Raw genomic sequence first — 12,500 nt, 5'->3', positions numbered from 1 at the left:
GAGAGAGAGAGAGAGAGAGAGCGCCTCTCCACAGAAGCTCTGACTACCACGCCGGTCCTGTGTGGCTAGAAAGGCGTCGTGACTCAGACCCTGCAGGGCTGCCTGCAGAAGCCTTAATGTAGTCACCCCTGCCTGAACACAAGGCACACAGGCACACAGTTTTCAATGAACAAAAGATACCCCCCAGATAACATTCCAGTGATACACCCATGGTAGCCCAGTCGTTAAATGCTGAACCAGTCTGATCTATTACACACAAAGCTACAAGGTGCTGTGTGCTCGAAAGACAAACCGAGACCAAACTGTCCTACGACAGGCCTACGACACTAAAGGTTTAAACCGTAAACCTCATCTTATGTGGAAACCCCCAACTGCTAACCATGATAGAGAGATTCATCCAGCTCAGCAGGGTCCTAGGGCCCTCGATCAGACCTAAAACACCCTCTTAACGAGCAGTGCTTCATTAATTAACTTGTTTGAGAAATTGTCGTCATGTGGCACTGGCATCTGAATACCCTGCTGAATATTCACGGATTTAAATTATGACAATTTCATTCAAACCACTGCTTCAAAAGCTTCTGGACTCTGATTCTGAAATGCTATAGGAATTAACGGAATCGATGCCAGGTGGCGGTGAAATTTTGACTTTCTGTAAATAAAATGTTTTTTCCTAAATTACTGAGAAATAGTGTGAATCTCATAATTTGATACAAGTACATGTTTTGTTTCATAATTAAAAGCATTCTTGTTAGCGGACATTTGACACAGAGGGTCCTGTGTCTTGCTGTCACGCCCTGCATCAGGACAGGGCTTTTAGCGCACTCTTACCAATGCAGCCGACTGGTAGCGGACTCTGACGATCTACGAGCCCATGATTCATTCCTGCTGTTACCCGGGCTTTTGTCTGGACCAGTCCCGAGGACAGGCATGATGGGAAATGTGGTTTCAGTTTAACAGGTAATGCGCAAGTGCCTCCAGGACACAGACACACAGGCGCAGAGCCGCGGGACAGCAGGACGTCTGTGTACCTCCACACCGATACGGTATCGCTTTCGGGCCGCAGGGCTCGCATTAGAGGTCTGATTCCTTGAGTCCTTTAGACTTCAAAGATCCAAATGATTTATAGATCACTGTGCCAAGCGCACGCCACTTCAAAGACACGGCGGCTATATCTGCTCTGGGGGCAGTAATGGGAAGGCTTCCCATGTGCTTTCAAGCTGTACTGGAACCCTGATTTTATATCACACACACACACACACACACACACACACACACACAGCGTCCAAACATGCCCCTTCAGCCTGCCATCAAGCCTTGGCCGTTACGAAGTGCAGCGCAATGCTGACCTCAGACCAGTGTAAAGTGCCGTGCTTTTAGTGCATTCCTCTATCCTCTCTCCTGTTTTGTCCTTTGACCTCTGACCTTAGCTGCAGGATTGCTGCACATGAAAAGCCAACGTCAGGATGGAAAACTACCAGGCAAATGATGCGCGCGCGCATGCACACACACACACACACACACACACACACACACACACACACACAGTGAGTCATGTTAAGGTTTTTGCTAACAGCAAGTCACAAGATGGGGGCCAGTAAACTGATCTGAGAACATGGCAAGCCCCTTGCTAGACTGGAGGGGGGGCTCATTTATTCGACTGTTGTGGTGACGACCCCCCCCCCCAACAACTCCCCTCCCCCACCCGAGGTTTACTAAGTCTCTCCCTCTCCCTGGTAAGGCAGACACTGAAGCCCTAGCACCATACAAACCGCTACAGGACCAGGAGGAAAGCATTGAACGTCCTGTGAATGTCCTGTACGTCATTTACTTAGAGAAGAGACAGAAGGAACCCACACGACTGACTCTAAGCACACAGAAAGATGAGGGCTGTGTGTTCAAAGCTGGGCGGGGCTTCTTTGGCTGACACACCCTGCCGAGTGTGGCTTGTTTGTGTATTACACCCTCTGCTTTCTGCTGAGCTGAGTGCACAGCTGTAGTCCCTTTCCACGCTTCTCTCTCACACTCTCTCTCACACTCACGCACACACCCAAACACCTGCACACACACAACAGACACAACATGCATGTTCACAAACACACGCAGGCCAGCGCACATGCATACATGCACAGCCTGCATTCGGACACGTGACACGCACAAAGGCTATGGAACCTGACCTTTGACCTTACTTTGTTTATTTTGTGCACTGAGCTTTGCTTCGCTGAGTTTTCAGGTAAAAAAGTAATGTTTTGGAATACTTCGTCCTGACTGTGTCATCCCTGTGATGGCATGAGCATGCTGGAACTCCTTCACAAAGTCCTCTGCTGCTTACACCAGTGTGTTTAGTTTGAAAGGCCCATAAACAAACAAACAAATAGATAAATAAATAACCAAAATCCCCTCCAAAGCCAAATGCCAACAGCAGGTTAGGTGAGTGTGCTTTTGGCTTCAGACTGTAAACCTGGCCACTAACATGAAAACTTCTCTGGGCTGTTGCTGGCATTCCGGGGCTCTGGTGTAGAGAAACTGGCATGCAAGTTCAAGGCCGAAATGGATGAAGTCACAGCTTCAAAGAAACGGCACTCAAAAACCACAGACTCTGCCCCCCTGCCCTGTGCTATCCCACACAGCACCACGCCCAGGGATGGGCTGTCACTCAAAGAGGTCCCTAGTGATGAGCTGGGTTAATCCAGCACTGCGGGGGTTAAATTAATTCGGTGCTAAGGGATTATGCTGTGTGAGCCATAAGATCATCCCCCACCCATTCAGCTCACACACACACACACACACACACACACCGTCACGCAGGGTTCCGTCTTTGGGAGATGGTAGATGATGGTCGCTCAGCGTTCTGTCTGAGTCTGTGGGGTTGTGTGTTTTTCCTCTCATCACTCCTCACTCAGCCGAGCGTCTGTTAGCCTCTCTGAAGTCACGCCATCACTGACACTCTGTTCTGAACATCTATGCCCATCAGATGTATGTAACCTATGGTGTATGTGATACATATATAACATATATGTGGTACATATGTGACGTGTGATATATATGAGATATATATATATGACATATGTGATATAATGTGATACATATGCGAGACGTGAGATATGTGAGATATATAAAACATGTGAGGCATGATATATATATGTGATACATATGTGAGACACATGTGATACATATGCACATATATCTAATCATCTGATGGAGCTGGAGAGGGGGGAGTATTAATAATGTGTCCACGTTCCACATTGAGGGACTAGGGGCTAGGGGTTGGGGACTAGGGACTAGGGGCTAGGGGTTGAGGACTAGGGGCTAGAAGTTGGGGACTAGGGGCTAGGGACACCCCATCCTGCAGGCCACACTAAGGTATGGGACTCTCCTGTCTGGTATCACCCACACAAGAAGCGTGGAGCCTATTCCACTTGTGACATGGTTATTCAGACCCAGCACAGAGCCAACCAGTTGACCGGCCACTAGGAGACTTCAGCCACAGTACCAGAGTGATTTGCTTCAAGTAATTAAATGTCATTTTTGGTCGTTTTAACTGGGCAGTTCTGTCTGGAGCTGCTGAGATGAGGCAGATTATTACAATTTATGTAAATGGATTTCAATTGGATTCCAGTGACAATTAAAAGTAGCAGTGAAACACAAGAACCGAAAACCATACACCTCCCATACTCCTGTGGGGAGAAGAGTCAGAGTAAGGAGAGAGAGAGAGAGAGAGAGAGAGAGAGAGAGCGAGAGAGAGGCTGGATTAGTGAAGGACAGAGAATTGGGAGGGGGGGAGAGAGAGAGAGAGAGAGAGAGAGAGAGAGAGAGAGAGAGAGAGAGAGAGAGAGTCAGGCATCTCTGGGTGGACCCACCCCTGTGCTATCTGGAGGCATTCAGTGCACTGGGCTGCTTCCTCCACAACAGCCTGGTACAAACTGGCTCTCACACACACGCACGCACACTCACATACGTACTTACGCACAGGCACTCTCTCTCATTTTCTCACACACATTTCTATTTCTACGCTGTTCTTTATCTGTCTCTGTTTCTGTTTCCCTCTCTCTCTCACACACACACACACACACACACTTTATCTTAATGCCACAGTAAATGAGAGAACTACATTCCGTGAGTCCGGTAAACATGCACAATCAGCACAATGACTTCACATATAGGAGAAGAGTCTCACTCTGACTGTTAGTCCAGAACCTCACTCTCATTCGGTCATCGGGCAGGCAAACACGAAACACACAACACACATCTGAACACACGTATGTTCACAGGCCCAAATGTGTCAGGATGGACAGAAATGTGAATGCCACACTCCCGGGTCATGATTACCCGGCCGGGACGTAACATGGAATCTGCCCTGGAGGAGACCGACAGCACAAATTTAACCGGAAGAGCCGCAGGGTGACGCACTTGGCAAACCCATCGTCCCAGCCCAGTTGCCTATCAGCAGCCAGTCGCCATTAGCTGAGTGGAAACACGCCCGCGACTCCAACTGTACAGGAGCCATAGCAGAGTATGTGTGCCCTGAGGGAGACCAACTAAAAGATGTCATGCGTGAAGACAGACTCCCAGCTCACTCACACTTAACTCATCTCGCTACAGCTGCACACAGCCACGGTCTGCCCCCATTGAGACCAGGAAGATACGAGCTACATACATGCTTAGCAGTTGCTAATACCCCTGTACGTACACACTTGACCCCAAACACCCCCAGGTAATTAAGGCCACCCTGCCCTAAGAACCAGCTAGTCTCCCTCAGCCTCTGGAACCTAAATGCTCTGCTTTCCTCTGCCTTTAATAAATATAATCTCTGCTCTTTAGCACATATAATCTCTGCGCTTTGCAAAAGCCAACACAATTCACACTCACTCAATGAGTGTCTGGCGTGTGCCATCTACAATGAGTCTATAACGAAGTCTTCAGAGACTCAAGAAAACACACACACACACACACAGATAAATAAGATGTACTTGTGCTTGGTTACAATCATGACAGTTAATATAAATCATTAATAAACACCCACACACACATCGAGTCACCTCATAGCCCTGTCAACACAGCATCTGATCCTGCTCTGAGTTAGAAACGCCCAACTAAAGCGCAGACGTACAGACCCGTGACCCTAATTCCATTTACCCGTGTTCCTCACCCCCGGAGAGCAAGCAGTGCACCAGGGCAGCAGTGAAGGTCATCTCTGTCACTCTGTTCCCAACATTTGGTTGAAACAGTCCACATGCGCGCAAATAAAGCAGTGGCATATGGTGTAAATAAAAAGAAAAAAGCATTACAGCGTTATCTTGCTTATCACGAAGGCTGTATCTCTGAGGTGTTAATTACAGCACTGAGAAAATCTCCTGATGCGAAGTTCTTGTGTTATATCTGACGAGAGACATTAAGAAAGCAGAGCTGTCACGTGCCCCAGCATCATTTCACTTGCGCGATATTCGGCTCATCCACAGATCTGTGCCATTTCATTTCATCTCCGTAATCATATTCCAAAGTTACGATCCTTATTACCGTCAATATTCTCCATGTTTTACGCAGATGTAACAATGTTATTAAAGACCTACCGTCGATGTTCTTCCCGTTTAAGCTGATGTAACAGTGTTATTACAGACCTACCATTGACGTGCTCTCCGTTTAAGTGGCTGTAACGACGTTATTAAAGACCTGCCATTGATGTTCTCCAAGTTTAAGCAGAGCTCACAGGGTTATTAAAGACCTACCGCCGATGCTCTCCCCGTTTAAGCGGACGTAACGACATTATTAGAGACCTACCGCCGATGCTCTCCCCGTTTAAGCGGACGTAACGACATTATTAGAGACATACCGCCGATGCTCTCCCCGTTTAAGCGGACGTAACGACATTATTAGAGACCTACCGCCGATGCTCTCCCCGTTTAAGCGGACGTAACGACATTATTAGAGACCTACCGCCGATGCTCTCCCCGTTTCAGCGGACGTAACGACGTTATTAAAGACCTACCGTCGATGCTCTCCCCGTTTAAGCGGACGTAACGACGTTATTAAAGACCTACCGTCGATGCTCTCCCCGTTTAAGCGGACGTAACGACGTTATTAAAGACCTACCGTCGATGTTCTCCCTGTCGCTGATGTGCTGCAGGTTGCAGCCCGTATCCTCCCTGCTCAGCTCCGGCTCGGGCCGGTACGGTTCCAGTCTTGAGTGCGCGTTCCTCCGGAGCTTGGGGCTGGCCGACACGCAGCAGGACGCGGTGTTGCCCATGGTCGCGCGGGTTTCTCCGCTCCCTCTGCCGCGGAGGCTTCGGCCGCCCGAGCACGGGACGGGCGGCGGTGCACGCGGGGCGGCGGGCTGCGGTCGGCTACGCGCCCGTGCCCGGTCCCGGTTTCGGTTTCACGCGCTCGTAAGGAAGAGGCATTTATATACGCGACAATAGCGAACGCGCGGACTGCACGACTCCCAGACTCGCGTGATTGCTAACGTGCGTCGTCCTCGCGAAACGACAGATAAACGTCGCGAACTACTAAAGGTTAAAAAAAAAAAAAAAAAAGCTGCAACGCTTACTGCTGATTTTTTAGGGGTACTATTGTCACCATCCGCGCGACGTTGCAGCCTTCCGTTGCGGCAGCTGTCAGTACATAAGCGAGCTCGGGCGCGTGCAACACAACAGCGACGGCGAGGGAAGGGCTTCCGGGTCACGCGGGCGGGCGGCACGTTGCACGGCGGCTGATCCGACGCTCGTGGGTGCGGGCGATTTATTTGTGCATTACAAAAGCAGACACAGTCTGCATGCACACAATCTGCAGCGAGTAGACCATGTGATGAGCGTGCCATTTATTCTTTTTTACGGTGTCTATTCGGCTACTTGAATCGCGTGCAGTACGTCCTGTTTAGGTGCTGCAGCGCTGGGCGTTGCTCGCCCTTTTACTGACGTTACCAGCTCCCAGTTCATTTCACCACATTGCTAATAGACTCTGGTTTAAATAAATAAATAAAAATGTATTGTTCAAAATATCACAGAAGTTAGTTGGATGCACTGTATCACTCTTATACCGAGTCTCCGTAATGTTCATAATGGAAACAGCAGATACATAAAGCCACAACAACCGAAAGTTAAGCACCATTAAAATACTCAGAAACTTGTAAAAGCTGAGTCTGTCACGTGTTATAGGGACCCCCCCCCCCCCCCCCCCCCCCTTTGGTTCCAGTTGCATGTTTTGGGTTTCACTACATTGTCAGTAGTCGTAATTCAGAGCAGCACCTCCCTCACATAGAGCCATTGCTCGACAGCGCCCCCTTGTGGACAATCTTTGTTAGGTCAATAAGGTTATTTTCATTAAATAAATAAATGAGTACGAAATTGTTCTAAACTCATGAAGTGCTTGAAATAAAAGTCTGGGTTTAAGTGTAAAACGATGTCTACATTTACTACAAAGTTTTTCTACCTAAAAGGAAAAAAAGTATTAAAAAATGGACAGTGTCCAAATTGGACGTAGGCAAGACTGCTATGTGACATGCCAGCCAGTGGGAATCCGCAGTCATCAGACATTATCAAACGATCTCCTGCAAGCATTCATATGAGGAGGCATGCCAACCTTTGACATCTCAGGCAGCCAGAGATGTGGGGTGGGTGGGTGGAGAGGCCTTGATACTAACTGCAGTAAAATGGGTTTATGTAAGAACTGTGTAAATATTTAAAACATGTTTGGGTGAAAACCCATATGCATATTTACCGAGCCACACACTACATGCTCGCTGCTGGTCTGTCATTGCTGGTCTTATGAAGCGTGGGAGGTTGGGTTTCAACATTTCTCTGTCTTCCAATTTAAAAAAAAACAAAAAAACAACTTAAATCATGCGAGTGATTACAGTTTTCATAAAATATTGAGAACGGTGTTTATTCTTGGAATTAAAATGGTGTTTAAACAGCCTGAACAGTCAGTAAGGAAACAGCCCCCATCTCATCAAGTGTAATTAGACATTTTACCTTGTAAACGAAGTTTGTGTGTTATTATAGATTAGAGATTAGGTGCTAAATGTGAATTGTGTTGCATTAACCATATCTATCTATCTATCTATCTATCTATCTATCTATCTATCTATCTATCTATCTATCTATCTATCTATCTATCTATCTATCTATCTATCTATCTATCTATCTATCTATCTATCTATCTATCTATCTATCTATCTATCTATCTAGACACAGACAATACAGGACTGCCCTCTAATGGTGATAAAGAAACACTGTGCTTTCCCAGAGGATCTCAGAACATCCCAGAAGATTCCAGAGGATCCAGCCCTCTCACTGCAGCATCCACATCACCAGGTGTGCACCTCTCTTCATCTGTGTTTCACTGACACCTCCAGGAGTTCTGCCATCCCATCATAACCACCTCCAAGCTCACTTTACACGTCAACCCACTAATAGAATACAATATATCTCATCTTCATTTGGATTCTTATAGATTTGATTGATTATTGATGTGGGCTGTCGCCCTCATCGACAATAGCAGGTATATAAGCAACAACATAATCATCATGGTACTGACTGCATACATTTAATTATTCTTGAACGTCCGGTGTTGTCTATCTTTCAAATCTTTTATCATTATTTCTCAAGGCATTCAACACCAACAAATGCACCGATGTGACAGAATGTGTTGTATACTTTTTCACCATTATTTCATCATTTTTTCTCAAGAAAATAAATTGCCATATTTCATAAGCAGGGTGTGTTAGCAGGAGAGGAACATCGCAAACAGCAGGCCCATGTCCAGTTTTAGTTGGATGACGGTGCAGACACGCACACACACACACACACACGTAATGCTTCCCACTTCTCCTGCATTTCACATTCCAGTGTGTGTACCTAAATCCAGCATACCTGACACTATCAGTCAGCTAATTAACAAGCACTTCACGAGGAGGCAATTAGGTGCTTAACTGCAAGAAATGCGATAAAATGTGAGAAACACTGTTTAAAAACATCCACGTGGTGCTATTACAGCACAACAGAGGCCGCTGTTGTGTTATCATATAGACAATGATCGATGCGTTTCTACACTAAGAAAGATGACACACTAAGATGTGCCAAGGTTGTCACTGTAAGGCTGTCATGTACAGAAGTTCATTTTTCTTGTAAATGCTTGTTTGGGTTTTCTCTGGCCTAAATTAAGGTAAATCCATACAAAAAGGCTGTAAAGGGTCATTTTTTAAAACCAATGTGCCACCTAGTGGATGACAATCGATACCCCCTTCTCTTGTCTCGGCTGAAAAGCTTGGAGGCACAGATAAACTTTGGATCAATCTGGTTGTTTTACATCCCACACGGCCGTTCCGATGTAATAGTCACTCTACAGCCTTATTTGGACTATTATTGTTTTAGTTCCACAAATGTGGTTTAAAAGCAAAATGTTCAACAGTGAGACATTTTCAACCTTCTCCATATGTTTCCCAGCAGAGATAAGTCAAAGAAGAACTGCGCAGATTAAAAAAAATGTGAATATGTTTTCAGTTCGTAATGGGTTCGTTTTTGTTTAGTAAGCATCTAGCGGGAGGTTCCCTACTACAGAACATGAGGTAGAGTATCAAGAGATGGAAATAAGTGTGTGTGGTGACTGCCGGAGTGACCGAATGACACTCAGACCAACTGGACATGTGGACGCGCGCCATCCGCAAGCTGGGAAGCAACCTCGCGAAGCAGCGTCGTGGCTCGTGACTGAGAACAGTGGCGCGCGCGCACTTGCGCGCGTGCCAGACTTCATTGTTTCCAGGTGGACCGGAGCCCAGACGACCGTGGCGCGCTTGCCAAGGCGCTGTCTGACGTGCAGAAGTAGGAGATGCTATGTAACTTCTTTACATGTTTTAGCAAATGAACCGTGACATCGGTGACAGTTACGTCAGTTAACCACGTCGTTAGTCTGTTGATTTCTGTCTGTTGTTTCCATACAAACAGGAATTAACTTTTGTCACTACATGCACTGAGTGTTACACACAATGCACATCGAAGATCCTGCGGGTCATCTTTCTTTTGGTTCTAGAATCATCTAACAGTCAAATTCGGTGGTTTCATCTCGGTGGGGTTAGACGTAATTAAAGTGAGATCTTATTTACTCGTGATAACCAGGTCATTATAAGGTCATTATAACCTAAACACCGATAGTCATCGGCTTTTCATTATGCGCTAGTCTTTAAAAACGGCTGCTGATAAGGAATTTAATTAAGATGTAACCTTTATAAGACGTTACACCCCTGACCAAGATGACGTCCGGCACGTTCGGCGGAAGTGAAATGATGGATGCGCCCGTGACAAGTATCAGTCAGAAACGTAAACGCCAAACCCAGCACGTGTTTAATAAACCACCGGCCTCAGCTCTTATCTGCCAATGCACACATTGCTCCTCTTCTTCATTTTCTTCTTCTGCTTCTCCTTTTTGGACATCCTCCCCGCATTTCCATTCCCATTCAAAATTTGAATGACATTTATGGAAATCAGATTACATGCCTTGGATTTGCATATCTAAGTGAATTACAGTGAATAGCTCGAAAATGTCATGAGAAATTTAACATTATGGCGGGTCATGGTTACTGTGGCATTTGCAGCAAAAGTCCGACTTGCTCCACTGAGTGCAGTGTCTTGTTTAGCTGTCATGACGTCTTTCTTAATTCTCTTTCGCTCTGTCTTGATTCTCTAATTTCGTTTTAGAACAGAGGTCACTAGGTCCACATCGAAACAGAATGGGGCCCGTGGTTCCCACCAGACGTAGTGAAGGCCCTTTTAAAAATCCTACAGATCTATGGAAGCGTGCTTTATCTTGTAGTGTTCATTCTCAACCCATTGGGGGCAGTATGTGGTAAGCAATGTCTTAGATTGGACGGCCACTAAAGAGTTGTCCGTCATATGGTCCCTGTATGTCTGGAGCGTCTCTTTAATGCACAACTTTATAATGCGAATTTGTTTCACACACAAATAAATAGTTATGTATTCGACGTTTTCTTCTAGAGTAACCTATTAAAATAATAATAAATAAATATATATTACATATTATTAATAATAATGTATTAAAAATAATGTCCAAGCTGCAAACATGCAGGTCTGTTCACTTCTCACACATTGGAATGGTGTGTTTTGTGGGCAGTGTGGTGTGTTTGCTGTTAATTGTGAGCTGTATGATGTGTTTTCTATTAATTCTGAACAGTGGGGTGTGTTTTTTTCTATTAATTGTATTCTTCTGAAGGTTGTCACCACGGCCACTGCTAGAGCTGTTTTGAAACCACGTTTCTAATCATTTCTAAACAAGCACTTGATCAATGTCCTTTGCATATATGGTAAGAAACGTAAAAAAAGCCAACAAACAAACGCACTAACGTGGCACGCAGGCGACCGGAAGACTGCCGGTCGCACGCGAATGTTGCCTTCATTCCTGAGCCTAATTATCACTGATGTATTCCCGTCCGAACCAGGCCTGGCGTTTTGGTGTTCTACACTCTACCTATTAAACCACGATGAGCTGTGTGAGTAAACGTCCTCGTCATTTTTCGAAGGTTTATTAAATCGCCGTGATTTATGGGGAGGGGGGTGAACCGCAGTATATTACGCAAATGAGTATTTAACCAAACAGGAGAATTTCATTAACTTCTGACCTCTCAAGTACAGATCAGATTGCCTTCTCTGGACACAAAGCCCAAGCTTCCCTCAAACCGGGTGTGTTTCTCCAGATCTCCACGGCCTTCTCAGTTGCTGATGAGTAATGGGATGTTATTGACCCATCGCTCAGAGCTTTGTGTAATTCATGCATGCACAGATCTGCGTGTATTTGCGCTCAGCTGCGCATGTTAATCGAGCTCGTTATCAAGGCGGCGTTCGGTTTCCTCCTTAATACGCGACTGCTCGAGCAGGCGAACATCCCTCGCGCCGCCGGCTTTTGAAGTCGCGGGAGCAGGTGCGCGCGCGCCGTGGGCTCTCGCTTTTGAAGGGGGTTTGGCGGAGCGGCCTCGCGGCGCGCGACCCCTAGCACGGATGCGAATGCGCGGCGCGTCTCGTATCATTCGCCAGGCGCGCCGATTGTCCTCAGTAGAGCGCCCGTCTGAATTTTAACTAGCAGTTTAAGTCCCGTTATTCACCTGAGAGAGAGAGAGAGAGAGAGAGAGAGAGAGAGAGAGAGAGAGAGAGAGAGAGAGAGAGAGAGAGAGAGAGAGAAACAAACCCTGGACATATTATGTGGAAAAGCTCTCGCTGCTAGGGCGGGGGAGAATTTGTTAAGATCCGCTCTTCCTCCAGGGAGCTCCGAGGTCAATCAGATGGACAGATTGGGAGATGTAACACTAGTCCCCTGCTCTGTATGTCTCCGGGGTTAAACTGTAAGGGTCAAGTCTTTGATCCGCTCTGCGGCCGATATGGCTGAGTCGATAAAATGACATTATCTTCAGGAAAGACGCAGTCTGCATTCTTATTTCAATTGGCCTGTGTATGTACCAGAGGGCGAGGCAGGTGATCTCATGGACATCATACAATATCTTT

At 46.4% G+C, this 12,500-nt stretch overlaps 1 protein-coding gene across 10 annotated transcripts in view; it reads right to left on the bottom strand.

The window, feature by feature from the left end:
* Window positions 1–6,656, bottom strand: part of ccny (cyclin Y) — a 31,239-nt gene extending 24,583 nt beyond the window's left edge. For 3 of the 10 annotated variants that reach the window (XM_081696005.1, XM_081696009.1, XM_081696011.1), the window contains exon 1: window positions 5,568–5,573. Coding sequence is in view for 4 of the 10 variants with exons in the window: in XM_027029702.3 (XP_026885503.2) it covers window positions 6,088–6,241 (154 nt within the window). In the remaining 6 variants the exon portion in view is untranslated. Of the gene's footprint in view, window positions 1–5,567; window positions 5,574–6,087 lie in introns of those variants that run through there. The other 7 variants (XM_027029705.3, XM_027029703.3, XM_027029708.3 and 4 more) reach the window with 5 other exon arrangements.
* Between the last annotated feature and the right edge of the window lie 5,844 nt (window positions 6,657–12,500).

The sequence above is a fragment of the Electrophorus electricus genome, chromosome 14 (assembly GCF_041902795.1).
Source record: "Electrophorus electricus isolate QZ-2024a chromosome 14, ASM4190279v1, whole genome shotgun sequence".
In the NCBI taxonomy this organism is placed as follows: Eukaryota; Metazoa; Chordata; class Actinopteri; order Gymnotiformes; family Gymnotidae; genus Electrophorus; species Electrophorus electricus.
The sequence above is the reverse complement of the archived record's forward strand: the minus strand, read 5'-3'. Positions and strand labels throughout refer to the sequence as shown.